This window comes from Nematolebias whitei, chromosome 3, assembly GCF_014905685.2.
Source record: "Nematolebias whitei isolate Nwh7 chromosome 3, NemWhi1, whole genome shotgun sequence".
Taxonomy (NCBI): domain Eukaryota; kingdom Metazoa; phylum Chordata; class Actinopteri; order Cyprinodontiformes; family Rivulidae; genus Nematolebias; species Nematolebias whitei.
In genome coordinates, this window is record NC_056500.1 from 41,536,036 (window position 1) to 41,552,210 (window position 16,175).

At 41.4% G+C, this 16,175-nt stretch overlaps 1 protein-coding gene and 1 long non-coding RNA gene across 2 annotated transcripts; both read left to right on the forward strand.

Moving 5' to 3' along the window:
• The first annotated feature begins 2,784 nt into the window (after positions 1 to 2,784).
• On the forward strand, positions 2,785 to 5,153 carry LOC119408134. The gene is made up of 3 exons (XR_005186713.1): positions 2,785 to 2,812; positions 4,194 to 4,306; positions 4,387 to 5,153. It is a non-coding gene; the product is annotated as an uncharacterized LOC119408134 (long non-coding RNA).
• A 2,829-nt stretch (positions 5,154 to 7,982) lies between these two features.
• On the forward strand, positions 7,983 to 15,250 carry LOC119407521 (zona pellucida sperm-binding protein 4-like). Its single transcript, XM_037674344.1, has 7 exons — positions 7,983 to 8,097; positions 8,395 to 8,517; positions 8,775 to 8,947; positions 13,052 to 13,149; positions 14,660 to 14,787; positions 14,897 to 15,077; positions 15,226 to 15,250. The coding sequence occupies exons 1-7, from the start codon at positions 7,983 to 7,985 to the stop codon at positions 15,248 to 15,250; spliced, it is 843 nt and encodes a 280-aa protein (XP_037530272.1).
• Positions 15,251 to 16,175: the final 925 nt, after the last annotated feature.

Here is a 16,175-nt window from a genome sequence, read left to right on the forward strand (position 1 = left end):
GCACGCCAGCGCACCAGCACCGGGTCAAACTGGGACCAACTTCACGCTGGACAGCACCTGGACCAGAGGTGAAGTCCGGCCGCAGGGACAGCCCTCTGCGGACCCTCAAGATGGATACCAAGCGGACTTTGCAGGTCAAAAAGAAAGTCTTCATTTGGTTCTGTTTAAAAGTCTAGAGCTTCTGGAGATGAGCCTGTCAGATAAATACACATTGTCTTTAAGTATTAAAATTAGAAATAAAGAAATGCAAGTGAACGCAGCATCAGGGTCCATGCTGAACGTCCTGAAGGATGCATATCGCCCGCCTCAAATGTGGTCTTTGGTGGAATCTCGTGTGATATCGCGAGATCTCGGTGAACGTTTTAAATGACTGTTGGCAAATGATCTGTTTGACTGAGTTAGGTTTTATTTATTAGTCTAGTTGGCTCTAAACGTGAATTGGGTTGGCTCTAATTTATTTTATTGTAGTCTATGTCCACTGATTTATTAAAGTCGGTCAGTAATTATTTTTTTATATAGCACCACCATTTACAGGCCAGAAACCACAAAGTGCTTCACAGAATACAAGCCATAAAAACACAAGATCAAATATAAAAACACAAATGATTAAAAAAGTGTATAAAACTAATTAAAAGCCAATCTGAACAAATGTCTTCAGCTGCTTTTTAAAAGTATTAAGAGAATCAAGGCAGCGCAAAGACGGAGACGATGCATTCCACAGTCTGGGGGCCACAGCCCTAAAAGCTTTATCCCCCCCTGGTCTTAAAATGAGTCCGTGGGACCATTAATAGCTTTTGACTGGAAGATCTGAGGCTCCGTGAAGAGGAGTAGGGCTCCGAAAGGTCAGAAATATAGACTGGGGCTTGACCACTCAAGGCTCTAAAAGAGAAAACTAAAATTTTAAAATGACTTCTAAAATGTACCAGTAGCCAATGTAAAGAGATTAACACTGGTGTTGTGTGCTGTCTTCTCTGTGTGTTGGTTAAAAGTCTTGCAGCAGCAAGAACCTACAAGAACCATTCTGAACTGTCTGCAAATGATCGAGATCCTTCTTGGTCAAACAAAGGAAAAGACTGGATGTAATAAAAGCAGCTTCACCAGGTTTTATTCTACAGGCAAACAGACGAAGCCTTTATTTGGTGGACGATAATGATGATAAAGACGGTTATGAGTTAAAATTTTGACTAAACTTTTGGTAAACTTTTTAAATGTCCACAAACTGTTCAACAAAATTACTTTAATGTTCTACTTTTTCCAGTTGTTACAATTTACTTTTCATAATTTAAGCATTTTTTTCAGTAACTTAGGAACTTCCTGCGGATGACATTAATTTAACCTCCAGTCCTAATGTAATACCCTTTGTGTTGTTTTTGATCAGGATTTTGTTGCCTCCTTCCACCTGAACAATATCACTAAAACTAAACTAAACATCTCGTCCCAGAATGATGCAGATAAACTGATCCAAGCATTTATCACGTATGGCCTTCTTCTTGTTTGTACAAATGTCCTTCAGCCGACCTGTTTTCTTCTCCCTTGCATAGACACTACACCTGGACCAGTCCTGTGTTTGTCTTTCCTGTCCTCTCTAACCCCATCCACGATCCTGGTTTTGGTTCTGCTGGAGGCGTCTTCCTGTTTAAAGGAAGTTGTTCCCCTCCACTCTCGCCTCAGTGCTGCTCAGGAGGATTCGACAAATGTCACGATTCTGCACAGTCCTCCTAAGATATAATTTCCTGATCGTCACATACAGTATCTTGTGTTTTTATAATTGGAATTAATTGTCTGCAATTGGATTTTAATGTGGCTGTGTTTTTAGAAAAGGAAAATAGATCTGTGCTTAATTATTAGAGTGCCCTGTGACAATTTCTGTTGAGAATTAAGTGTTGTATAAAAAACTGTATTCAACTGATAGTAATGTGAATTAGTATGTAGTACATAATTGAAAAGGGATTGTAAAAAAAGTATAAGTTTCATGTTGTATTTTTCTGTTGTAGGTTTTTCTAACAAACGGGGGAAGATCTGGGGCCTGTCGCGTGACTCCAGTCCATATTCCTCTGACTGGGAAGCTATGCAGCCTTTGGTTGAGTGCAGTGATGATGGCATGACCTTGACTGTTTCTGGTCATGGATTCACACACCTGCAGGTGGACAGAAGTAAGGGCCTCTGGTCTTTATAACGAAACTTGGATTCAACACACACATTTCAAACAATAATAAAATAATGAAATTTTCATAATGTGCCTTTTTTGTTTTTGCTAAAAATACACATTTGCCATTTTAACTTTTTCAGTCTGCAGTTTTGTCATCAGCCACTTCAGTTGTAAAATGTCTAAATATATAATCTGTGAAAGCTCTGTGATTTCTGCAGGTTTTACAAGAAGACTGACGGTTCTTTAGCTTGAATCAGTTTGTTTTTCTCCACAGAGAGCTCCTCTCCCATCTCTGTCTTCCAGTTGCCCTCCTCCTGTGGTTACTCAGTGAAGGCATCATGGCGTAATCTGGAGATGATGGTGCCGTACGATGGCTGCTACATCCACCAGGAGGTACCAGCAGTGGCTCACTTTTATCCCTGTCCACAGTACACTGGTGTGTTGTGTCCATCAGAGCTGGTTTGTTTCTTCTTTGTCAGGATGACAGTTATGTGCTCCCCTTGCTGTGGTTGGGCAGTCCAGTAAAGCTGTCCTGCCCGAGGAAGATGTCCTCAGTGCCCACCTCGTTCTCCCTGGCTGCCCCTTCAGTCTTCTGCTCCAGCTACGGCATGGCAGTGCAGATACAGGGACAGGAGCACAGTCTACCTGTGCTACGTACCATAAGTATTTACACCAGTGCTTTTTCACTTCATCTGTTGAAGCTAATCTCATTGTTCAGTTCAATCCACTTATGTTGCAGTGGACAGTATGGCCTTTCATACTTAAAATCTACAGAGTTATTAGTTAACCTATATCTACCACAAGGGCACACTTGAGCCCTTCACACTGAAAAGGTCCCTTGTGATGATTAGAAAGTACCATCTTGATTGGCTAATATTCACTTCAGTCAATGACAGCCGCAGCTTCACACACAATCAAACCTCTGCATGTGTGGCAAATATGATTTTATACCCATTTAAGAGCATCTCTGACTCACATTACCTCATTTTCCTGCATTTAGACATAATTGTTGACTGTGCAAAGAGGAGAATCACAAATGCAGTGTATTTTTGTACTTATTTGCATATTTGAATGAAGGCGTGTCAGGGGAGGTGTCTGATCTGTGCTCGGTTCCACCGTTGTCCAGATGAGAGCTATGCACTCTGACATGAGGCCCCTGGTCTCTGGAAGTTGCTGTTGACATCACCAACAGTTGTTTTAGGGTTCTTCTGTTGTGAACTGCTGCTGTTCTCCTTGGTCTTCTGTTTTGACATCTGTTACTGAGGACACCAGTGTGTTCTTTCTGCTCCAAGACATTTCTAATGGTTGGACTGGTATTGGCTAATGTTTATGCAACAGCTTTGACAGATTGTTTTTCTCCTCTCGGCTTCACAAGCTTTCTCTCAGCTTTATTTTTCACCCGTAGACAGGTCTCTGGTTTTCATGTTGGTTTCACTTGCATGGCCTATAAATGCAGACCATACAGGAAGAAAAAAACCAATCTGAAACTGAGACATTCGGCACGATTTGTTTGCATAATCAATGCAACATGACACACCTGGACAACAACAAACCTGTCAGCCACTTTGCTCTAGTCTAGTACTTTCGCTCAGCAAAAAAAAAAAGGGTGTTTTATTGCTATCTTCTAAGATGTCCAATCCAGGTACATAAGATGGAAATTGAAGCTGAAATGTTGCCTTTTTTCAAATTCACCCTTGGCTGTCAATCCCAAATGTATTCAACAAAACTGTATGAACTGGCCTCACTGTTTCCAGTACTGGTACTTTGAGGGAGTGTAGCTCAGGGCTGATTTATTATCTGGAGTGTTTAATCATCCTGCTGTATATTACAAATTATGCAAAGTGTTCAGTCCTGCAGGTGAATTTATTAATCTGTCTTGATAAACACAAAAGTTACGAATTAATGATGGTGATGACAAAAACAGTTTACCAGAAGGAATGCAAATTGGCTCAGTTTCAAACTCTGTATTGGTAGCTAAACCCAAAAGATACCGTTTCTTTTCTAAAGCTGACAATCACAGAAATGTGTACAATCTGTTTTACAGTGAATGGAGCAAGAGGTCCATTTGTATCTGAAATGTGCGCATTCCAGGTTGACTCCCAACCTCAAGAGTTTACCTTTCTCGTTTCCCACAGTGCTCCTTGTGTCACTGCAGATGTAAGATTTTTTTTTTAAAGAGGTTTTATTACAAATTTGCTGTTGTGGGGGAAAAAAAAGTATTTGTAATCTTTTGACAGGATGGTCTGCAGCTTCATCTTGTTTTAGACAACGATCGGTATCTTCTCTCCTGCCCAGTCATTGCTCAGTTTCCCAGTTCCCCCCCTCTACCAAAGTTTTCATTTGTGTCTCCTGGTGATCTTCAGTCCTCTTACAGCCCAGATACCATCAAACCCAGCTCCTCATTTTTTCCTTCTCCTAAGACTTCAGACCAGAAGCAAACTGTCCATCAGCAAAACTATTCCCCCTACCCTGGCCTCCGGTACCACCAACTGCCGCAAGTCTCTCCTCCTGCCCCACAACCCCCCCATTCACGTCAGTTCAGCATTGACAATTTCCCCAAGTCCCAGTTGTTGGAGGAGTACCCCTCTAGATCTGGAAAATTGTCTTTTTCTTTTGATGGGCACTATCCTCATTCTCATTACTATTTTCCAAGGAAAGGTCCTTCTCCTCAACTTTTTAATTCACCTGATCACCCTTCTAAATACCCATATGGTCTATATTATCCTTACTTGCAATTTTCTCCGATTTTCTCAACCCCAGAAGAAAAAGAAATTCCCAAACCTCGAGCAGGTTCTTTTCCAAAGTACTACCTACAGACATCTTACCATTCTATAACCACAGCAACACCTGTTACCCAAGTTCCAGTTACTGTCCCCACTCCAGTCTTTCCACCAGAACGACCTGAAGGTCTCCCACATCAAGCCAAACCTCTGTATCCACTGCTCTCTTACAACCAAAAGCCAGGGTTGTATCCTGCTCCAGATCTTTATGCTCATCTGCTCTTTAGTCCCACAGTCGGTACCACTGACCAGTCTAAACATCCATCTGGACAACTGGATCTGCAAAATTATTTTTACTTTCAGCTGCCTTCACAGGTTCCACTCACCAGAAAGAAACCTAGGAAACCAGTGGCTCCACAAGGATATCACTACCTGATACCACATCTCTCTTTGCCCGTCTCTCCAGAGTTTCAACCCCAACCTCCTTTTTCCCTCTATCCAAAGAACGAACCACGTTCCCTTTTGCCTCTCAATCCAAAGATCCTTGCTTATCTCCCTCTGCCACTCTTTCCAAGAAACTTACCCCATCCAACTTCACCCTTAGATCCAAAGAACCTACCTCATCCAACTTCTCCCTTGGATCCAAAGAACCTACCTCATCCAATTTCACCCCTTGAGCCAACAAGCCAACTTACAAAGACAAAAACCCCTTACACTACCAGCATATTCCCAGACTTTCCTTCTTCTCGAACTCCACATCTTCAGTGTCTAAAGGACAAGATGGCTGTATTTTTGCCTTTTGCTGACCCAGAATCCCTTCAAGTCAAAGGTCAGTATTGTACAAACATAAGCTTTTGTTTTCTTTAGTAGAGTACAGTTTTATCTTGTCAATTAAAAATCAAAACAATACGTTTTTTTTTTTTTTTATTAATACTTAAAGAAAGAACCATTTTCCAAAAGCAAGTTTAAAATGCGATTGAAGAAGATGGTTACTCTAAAAACAAGAATTACCATAACTTATACAAGAAACTGTTTTCTTTTTTTTTTCTCATTGGGAAATTGTAAGATTTAAGTTTAATATAGAGGTTGTTTCCTTTATGCTATAGCTTTTACCACGTTTCTTTGTTTGAATCGTTCATATTAAAATATAACCCTCTTGCTCATAAACCCTGTAACATGATTTTAGAATTAACTTTTACTTTTTGATGTTAAAGTAAAATGTGATTGTTGCTGTAACTTCACTTTTAAACCTCAGATCACATGGGTACATGGCAGTTTGTCTCCAGTGTGTCCCCCGGCTGTAGGTACAAGTTGCGGAGGCTTGCGGACTACAGGTTAATCGTCTACTCTCCTCTGCCTGCCTGCCACAGCAACTTACAAGTAAGACAGAGTTTGGTTGGTTTTCATAGCTTCAAAGGTCTTCATCCTTATCATTGATCTAAATGAAACCACACAAGTTCTTAGTTATGAAATAGAATGCAACAAATGTTTCGTACAGCAGTAACTTTAAGTTGCATGCTCTTAATGTATAGGCAAATTGCAGGAACATGACAATCTTAAGAATATGGAAAACATTACTTTGTATATTTATAATTTTACTAAAAAGGTAACATACTAATAAGGCAAATCTAATATTATTTTTTTGCGCACTGGTTAGGCTCTGTCAGATTGTTTTTATTGTTGGGATGTAGTTGCATTTTTCCAACGTTAAATTTTTTGCCATTTACAAATAAAAGTTTGATTTTCTATGTTAAAATGATCTTTGCTTAAAATGGGACCTACTACAACTACACCTTTTAATAACAAAATGAGCTGCTGAGTCTGGGAGTTTGTGCTGATTTATTTCTGCTTGGAGGCTGAACAGGGACCAGCAGTTGTTTTATTGGCAGATTATATTTGTGATGGATCTGAGAGACAATAAGTCAGTTGTGCAGCATGCATCTGTGCAGGTGTTGTCTGTGCTGCTCGGCTGATGAGAACTCTGTTCTTTTCAGTACAGCTAAATTCACACACTTTATTTTTAAATGCAGTAGCTGGAAACTATGCGTGGTTGCTCCTAGAGAAATTTGTTTTCATTATTGATTTCTTTCTCTTTAGACTCCCACGACTTTTTCCTTACCCATCAAGTATTGGGACTTTTCCATTCGGCAGAATATGACTCTGAATCTGCAATGCCCATATCGAAGCAGCCATGAAACTCAGAAAATCCCTGAAACTCAAGCCCCGGTCGATCCGCACAAACCCCTTACTCCACGGATCTCCACTCTCCTTCAGACTGACGTCAAGACTGAAGTCTTCTGCTCCTCCCATCAGATGAAAGTAATACTTCCCCCTGGTCCCATTTCAGAAGTGGTTCTTACAGGTGTGTGCATATTCATGTTGTAAGTACCGAGTGCATGTGGTACCCATCAGATCTGTTTTAACTGTTCAGGGTGCAGTGCCCCAGATTTGTTCTTGTCTCGCGTTGCAGAACGAAAAGGGGAAATTGGAAATATTTTCAGTCTGTCCGTGCTTGTTGTGCACATGAAAAATAAGTGAGGTACATATTTCCATTTTGGTGTGTTGCTACATTAAGGCAAAAGGGTTCCTTTTAAAAATTAAAGTTGCCAGTTCAAATCCAAGATGGCCACCACACACACACACACAAATAAGTAATAAGCTTAAGGAACAAGAGGTTCCTTTTTGAAAACTGGGTTGCCACATCAAAATCCAAGATGGCTACCACTATCATTTGAAGAAACTATGCTTTATAGGTTTATTACCTAAAAGTATAGGTTCCTCAAATTTTATCCACAAAATTGCTCGCTGTGCCAGGATCCATCACTCTGCGCTGCCTCAGACAAGCAAAATGTAAAATAAACTTTTTTTTTTTGTCCAGTGTAACTCCTACTCACTTGAATACCTTGTTTCAAAAACATTTAAGGTTTACTTCATTCCCTGTTTTAATTCCAGTCCTGAAAAACACTCATCTTAAAAGCTACAAACATTCACTATTGAATTCTTCAGCGATGGGGGACATCAATGTACCGCATGTTGGTTTTGTCTTTGTTTTTGCAAAGCTGTATATTTACATTTGGTTCCATACATGTATTGTAGATGGCAAAGGGAAGACGATGAATTTCCTCGATGTCCCAAAAAACTGCGGGTATTTTGCAAGCAAAAACAAGGATGGCGAGATCCTTCTGATTCTCCACCTGCAGTCTCACTGTCACACGAGTGTGCAGGCAAGTACTGATCCTGATCTCATATTGAGCGTGTGACCTTTTGTGTAACCATCTAGTTTGAGGAGAGTAACGCTGGTATTCCTGTTTTCCACCCAACAGAATGAAAGGTTTTTTATCAATGTGATGTACATGACAGAAAGTGGAAGAAAGGAGGCTCAGTTTTCCTGTCCAGTTGTGACCCTGAGGTCTGAGCATGGTAGATGGATTTTACTTCTTTAAAACGCTGTTCCATTTGCTCAAAGGATGTTTTTTCCAGTCAGTTATTTTAACTTTGTCTGACATTTGTCATGCTGCCCCTCAGAGTGCAACCTTCAGAGTGAATACCGCCTCCCCTGTGGGTCCAGCTCTATATCCCAGACAGAGTGCCTCTCCATGGGCTGCTGCTTCAACAAGCACCCCCCTGCCTGCTACTACCACATGGATGGTAAGCTTCACTCTGTATCCCTGCTGGCATTTTCACGCCACTTAGCTAAGTGCAGTTGAGCCGTTTTGAGGACAGGAAAGTAAGGACTGTAGCTGCTGGATGTGTGAAGAAGGATATTCAGGGTCAGCACAGTGTGATTCAAGCTGGCAGTGACAGAATCTTAGGTCCTGCCTAAGATCACTGGCCTCCTGAGATTTCTGACCTTTCTGTTCATGTGACCTTTTCATAACTGTGCGTTTGTGTGCATCCCCTTGCAGAGTGCACTATTGACCGCCACATGATTTTCTCCGTGCCTTCATCCCTCACGGACCCCCCTCTTTCTCCTACTCGGCTCGTCGTTGCCAACAACTCCACCTGCGTACCTCACAGAGCGACCGCTGACTACGCCTTGTTCAAAATCCCAATGGACAGCTGTGGGACCCGCAGAGTGGTGAGTTGCCTTATGAAAACGGAGTCGGAAAGGTTTTATTGTCATTTCAGCTAAGTACAAGTACATATTGAAACAAAACAGTGTTCCTCCAGGCTCAAAGTGCAACACAGAACATTTTGTGCAAAAATAATACAGTGCAGTGCAGATACACAACAATACAGTAAATACAGACCTATAATAAATGTAGAAAGGCATCTAATCTTATCTAAACAAGTATTTGAAGCCCCCAGTGTACTCCTGCGTACGTCCATACGTGGAGGAACGCACGTACGTACGCGGAGGTACGAGCGTACCCCCCAGGGCATGTTCGTGCAAAGCTCAATTTTTACGACTGCGTACGTGTACACAGTGTCGCACAATAAACTGCCCGGCAACGGACTGTTTTGTATGCAACACCAATGTATTAAATTCCCCTTCTTCATCCCTGATCTGACATTTTCTTTTGTTTTTTTGCCAAGAGGCAGCGATCTCTTCCTCCTCTGTTGATGCCATGACTGAAATGGTGAGAAATGAAGGAATTTGGCACGAGCGAATTAAACTCAGGTCCAGCGTGGCTGCGGGAGGGTCTGGAGATTTCCTGGTGGGCTGGTCTGATGTGTGGGCTGTAGAGAAAGCGTGGCCTTTTTTTTTTTTTTTTTAAATTAACAACATATAAACGCAGAACACCACTGCGGCTGAGGCTGCCAGCGCTTTTTTTTTTTTTCCTTTTCTGACCTGTCAATCAATCCAGTAGGCGTGTCAGCAAATGACCAATCGGCGACCTCTATTTGTCCCGAAGGTAAACGCCCCTTGTCTGTGGAGCTGCTCGGGGTGTACGCTGGAGTATGAAGTCTGAACCCTCTGCGTACAGTACACGCGCACGTACGCATGAACGGACGTACGCGGGAGTATACTGGAGGCTTTAGAGATGAGACTAGAGATACATGTTGATTAGTACATGTGCCGGTGGTACATGAGGTAGAAACGTGGTCTGATATGTGGTCAGCAGCACTTAGTTTAAATCTCTGCTGCTATAAAAACAGAAACTAAGTAAGGTGCAAAAATGCTAAACTTGTGCAAGTTGCAATAAATGTGCAAAGATGCAAGTAATAGACTTCAGTACTACAGAAGTGGAAATATCTGGAGAGGCAGGTGCAAAAAATGTGAAAATTGGAGCAGATTGCAGAAAGTAAAAATATATAATTTTTTAATACTAAATAAAGAGCAACATGATCAGAATTTTGGACAGTCTGATCTAGAGAAGTTTCTGTTGAAATATATTTTCCTTAAAAAATGCAGTACATTTATTCATTTTTTTCATCTAGAGTTAAAACTGTTGCATAGTGACATAAAGAGAGTCAGTTTCTTTGTCACTCACACCACATCAACATTAACAAACGGATCAGCAGCAACATGAAACAGATCAGCAGCAACATGTGATTTTTCACAGTGATTATTCTGATCAGAGATTCATGAGTCTAACAGCCTCAGGGTAGAAGCTGTTCCTCAGTCTAGTGGTTCTACACTTAATGCTCCTCAACCTCCTTCCTGAAAGGAGTGGGGCAAAAAGTGTGTGCTGGGTGAGTGGGGTCCTTCATGATACAGGTGGCCCTCTTCCTGCATCTGGAGGTGTAGATGTCTGTGATGGTGGGGAGGCTGACTCCAACATCTTCTGTGCAGCCTTCACCACTCTCTGCAAAGCTTTTCTTTCTGCAGCTGTGCAGCCTCCATGCCACACGTTGATGCTGGAGCACAGGGTGCTCTCCACTGCACACCTGTAGAAGGAGGTGAGGACTGAGCTTCCCAGACCAGCTCGTCTCAGCCACCTGAGGAAGTAGAGTCTCTGATGAACTTTCTTGATCAGGCTGGTGGTGGTGTTGCTCCAGCTGAGGTTGTCATTCATGTGTACACCCAAGTACTTGTAGCTGGAGACCACTTCCACTGCAGATCCTCCTATGTTCAGGGGGAGGTGTGTTTGTTCCTTCATCATCATCATCATCAACTTTTATTTATAAAGCACTTTAACACAGCCATAGCTGAAACAAAGTGCTGAAACATCAGTTAAAAACAAGATAAAAGACGGCATAAAAACAGAGCTACAAACCTTCTGAAGTCCACGACCGTCTCCTTTCTTCTTCACATTGATGTGAAGGTTATTCTCTTTGCACCAGCTCTCCAGATGTTCCACCTCCTGCCTGTAGCTGGACTCATCGTTGTTTGTGATGCATCCAACCACCGCTGTATCATCTGCAAACTTTACAATGTGACAGCCTGGATGGGTAGCTGCACAATCATACATGAACGGAGTAAACAGGGTGGACAGAGTAAAAATACTGGAAATAACACTTCTCAGAATAATAATGAAAATTATATATTCTTAATCCTCTATGAATTCCACATATGAGCACACGCATGTGGAGCAGAGGACTGCTAGACTCCTGGGGAGCAGCTGGTGGGATTAAGGGTCTTGCTCAAGGCAAAATAAGGTGTGGGTGCTCCACATTTTTGATAAAACTGTCGGAGAATTTGAACAGACGACCTCGATCAAAGGCTCGCCTTCTCTAACCTCTGCCACCCCCACGCCTCCACCACCTTTACAAGCTCTTAACTTTTAATTTAAGCTGGTGAAGCTTCCTAGTGTTTCTCCTAGGCTACTTGCCTATGGAGGGTGCTTGCTGTCCAAGGAAAAACCTTATCCTGTTTTTGTCATCAAAAGGTCAGTTTGCTTGTGACAGGTGTAAACTCAGCATGAAGTCTGTTTTAAAATATCTGCAGTAACAGACAGGGCCTTGCTCAGTCTGCTCTTTTAAATGTCTTGGTGGAAACGGTGAAGAGATATTTAGTTTTGTGAGAGAAACTGCTATAAACAGTATCGCACTACGATCAGATGATCGTTTGTGCCTCGTGGCTGGAAAAGTCCCTGCACAATGAGATTGTCCGTGAGACTAATCCAATAATGTGCATTAAAATCTTTTCACTCCACAGATCCTTGATTACATAGATTAATGAACATTTTGGAGTTTAAAGGTCAAAACTAATTCGGTCTAGGCTGCAGTTAGAAGCAAAAATTGTGCAGGCCTGAGAGGAATCAGTCGTTCAGACCCATTTCCAAAACGGATTGGAGTTGATCATTCGCAGTTTTTAACCATTTTTCTTGTTCATCCTAAAATACAGGGGGAAGTAAACAGCTATGTGCTGGAGTTTCCCCAGTGACCAGGTATCAAACTACTTCTGAACCTGTGGGAAATTTTCAAAAATTGACTCTTTACCATTATCAAAACATCCAATGGTATAAACTGTTCAAAGGGAACTTTTAGTCGTGTTTAGGGGCAGCTGTGGCTGAGTGGTTAGAGCAGTCGTCAGCCAATGCAAGAATTGGGGGTTCGAATCCACCAGCAGTCACATGCCGAAGTGTCCATGGGCAAGACACTGAACCCCTCATAGCCTCTGATGTGTCCCATCATTGTATAATTGTGATCTAAAGCTCTGACTAGTCTCTTTAGAATGATTTGTTCAATTAACTTTGTAGAGATCTAGTAGTGCTGTATGAATGGGTAAATGAGGACACAGATTGTTGTAAAGAGCTTTGAGTATCTTGATTAGATAGAAAGGCGCTATATAAGTACAGTCCATTTACCATTTACATGTCATTGATCAAGCAAAGACATTTTTTTTGTCTTTCATTTTGTTGCTGGATCATTCATTACACTCAGGCTCCTCAAACACTGACTTTTACTGACTATCGTCTGATGTATATAAAAACACTTTACTGTGGCTTGTAAACACATCAGTGTGTGGTTTTCTGTTTGAGATTTGTTTCTGGTCAGAGAAGCATTAAATAACTTGTTTTTTTAATCCCCTGGCAACTGTCGCATAGTTTTAATACAGGGCTATTCAAATGGCAGCCCAGGGGCCAAATCAGGCCCCACGGGTGAACTCTGTTCATTTTTAAATTAAAACTAAGTTTTAAACCATAAAACAAACTTCCTTAATGACAATAACTGCTGGATGTCCAGGACCTGAGCTCTTGGCTTTCAGTAACTGTGGCCCCCTGAGCAGTTAAGTTGAATAGCCCTGATTTACTATAATGCACATTCAACATTTCATTTACGTTCATCCTGGCAGGTGTTGGGCAAGACTGTAATCTATATATTGGAGGTCACCAACACGATGCAAAAAGTCAGACTGAACTACGGCACCATCACAAGAGATTCTCCTGTCAGGTGAGCTCTGGTTCTGGTCATTTCCCTGCAGTGACCGCAGTCAGTGGTTGCACTGTTGGAGCTCTGTCTGAGCAGTTTCTGTCAAACCTGGTGTCCACTGGGTCCTCGATGTATGCACCATGCCTGATGTCCAGCTTTACGTCTCTGTTCTCTTGTCCTTGGGCTTCGGTTTCATTGACGTATTATTTTGCTCTCAAATGCCATAACAGCAGCTGCTACAAAGTTTTTTCCTGCAGATAAAGCTTTTGTATCTTTATTCACCCGTCTAAAGTTGGATGCATTATGGCAGTGTTTTTCATCCTTTTGTGCCACAGTACTTATTTTAACATGAAAAAAAATCACACCACCAAACATTTTTTGAAAATGACATATCTCAGAAATATGAAAATATTAAATACTGTGAATGACTCTACAATTTTGTCACAGATCCAGTAAAGTCTTAAATTTTCTTCTTTAAATATTAACTATCGTCTTGTCACTGCAATCTTTCTCGCACGCTGCCACCTCTTGGTTTACTACAACTGGCATCCTTACTGCTGCACAAAGCACTTGGTCTGTCTCAGATTTCTAATTAACAAGGTCATAATTATTGTGCTTACTGCCGCCTGCTGGCAAGAAACACTTTGAATTACTTTAACATATAGCAAATGCTCAACTATACCAACTCATTTGTTGTGACTTATTTTTTTTACCAGTTATGTGAAATCAGATAATTTCCCATGGTGCACCTGATCTCTCACGACACAGATGTGGAAAATCACTGTATTATGGTATAGTCTCTGTCTTGTCCATTTGTATGTACGTAAACTTTCTCTAGTCCCACGCAGACTTCTAAACTGCTCAAGATAATTTAATGACATGTCGAATTTAATGTATCATCACTTAAGGGATGGTCACATGCACTTCATCATCCCAGCACCACTATCAAGGTCACAAATCAAGGTCAAAGTTTGTACAGTATCTTTGCTATAGAGCTGTACAGTGGTTTTGTTATGGGCATTTAACGTGGTGCATGTGGTACTCTAGTACTCTGGTTCTTATTGTGGTTTGTGACAACAGTAAAAAAAACATTCATGACAATGACAACAATCGATGTAAAATGAACTGACAAAGACGTTGGAAGCAGAAAGGATTTTAATGCTCTTATACAGACACTTGACACGTTGTTTTATTTTATTTTTTTATTTAATGTGGACCTTACTGACCAGTTAAAAATGCAGCAGCTGCTCCTGAAATGTTTCCAGTAAATGCTCAGGGACCATTGAAGCCAAGCTGGAGCATCTGTTTCTCAGGTTTATGGTCTGAGCGCTGCTCTTTGAGACATGCTGTCTGACCGTGTCAGAAACCAAATGGCTGTTTAAAGTTTATCTGAACCATCTGACTGGGGGCCAGAGCAAAAAGCCGATTATGATGGAAGATGGCTGCTAGTTGTGCCAGCAAATCCAGGCAGATAGAACAGCTTTCCTCTGCTCAGACTGTAATTATGGCTTTGCACTCGGGTCGTTTTCAGGTTGCTGGTGGAGTGCAGGTATGTGCCGGGAACAGTTCTGAGTGTCGGCTACGTGGTGAAAACACCAACTTTTGGTCCTGAAATTCATACTCGAGGTGTGTTTGGTGTTCAGCTCAGGATTGCTAAAGGTAATTTATCTTCACTGCTATAAACTTCACAACTTTTGTTACTGTGCATAAAAATAAAAGGGTTTCTCAAATCTTTTTCTTTTGTTCTGATCCCACCATGTAACGTTAGATGCCCAGTACAGCAGCTACTACCCACAGTACCACCAGCCCCTGCACATGTTGCTAGGGAAACCTCTCCACCTTGAAGTGCGGCTCCTCAACTCCCCAGATCCCAGTTTGGTGCTGCTGGTGCATTTCTGTGTGGCCTACCCCCGCTCTGGAAAAGCTGTGTGGGTGCTGCTTTACAACGGGTATGTCCAAAAAGGACGAGCATAAAAATATTCATGCATTCACAAAGGAGGATTCTGTTGCTGCTGTTTCTCTCAAACTGCAATCGGACTTTACCAGTTTGACTTGTGAATTTTGTATTCTCTAGTTGTCCTAACGCTTTGGACCCAGCGCCACCAGAAACCTTGCTCAGTGATCCCAAACCTCCATCTCGTCAGAGTCAGACACGCCGCTTCACCATTCGCACCTTCCAGTTCCTTCCTGATGGTGACTTCCAGGACGTAAATGAAGAGGTGAGGCTACGCAGAGAATTCTGAGCTGCAGAAATACCATTTGATACATCAAGTGGACATTTATGTCCGATACTCTCTTAGTTACTATTTAACTATTATAAACGTATATGTACCTTTTTATTAGAAATGGTTGCTTTTCATCAATAGTTAGTTTTATGTCTAAATATAGTTTGTGATCATGTATGTAAAAAAGTTTGATTGTAAATGACAAAGCCCACTCATATGAGTTCCTGGTTTCCATTTGCTGTCCCCTCAGGTCTACTTCATGTGTTCGACTGAAATCTGTTCACCACTTGATGGACCTTGTGTTGAGGGATGCTTTGGCCATTGACGGTGAGAAGACGTCTCGGATCATTCAAAGCATTCTAATGCACTCGAGCAGAAAGAATCCTCTGAAAACCTTGTAGCAAGCCTACTCACTGAAAACAGCCTGAGTTGGTCGTAGCTCAAGTTTCATATGACTAGGCCTGTCACGATAACAAACTGCTGGGCGATTAATTGTCAAATTATTTCGATAAACGATATTATTTGAAATTTGACAATAATTAGTAATTGTCAAAAAAAAAATTGAATTTGTTTTGCATGTAGTACTGAATACAGCACCTCAGACTGAAGTCTTTCGGATGAGAAGAAATGTTTCTACAATTTTTAATTTTTTTTTAATGTCCAGAGGACCAGATTTTAACTTTTTTTTTTGTTTGTTTTTTTTAATTCTCAGCTTCTTTTTGCAGAGAAAAACCAACTTTTTACACGAATGCACAGGTTTCAACCATGAATTTTGGAGCTCGACAAGACTGAGGTTTTACCCTGAGGTCTGTCTGCCTTTTA

Excerpts from the sequence above, each read along its gene's own strand:
- LOC119407521 (XM_037674344.1), top strand. The coding sequence starts at position 7,983 with ATGAATTTCCTCGATGTCCCAAAAAACTGCGGGTATTTTGCAAGCAAA. Across the intron at positions 14,788-14,896 it reads TCAGCTCAGGATTGCTAAAG|ATGCCCAGTACAGCAGCTAC; the intron begins GTAATTTATCTT and ends ATGTAACGTTAG. Across the intron at positions 15,078-15,225 it reads TGGGTGCTGCTTTACAACGG|CGCCACCAGAAACCTTGCTC; the intron begins GTATGTCCAAAA and ends CTTTGGACCCAG.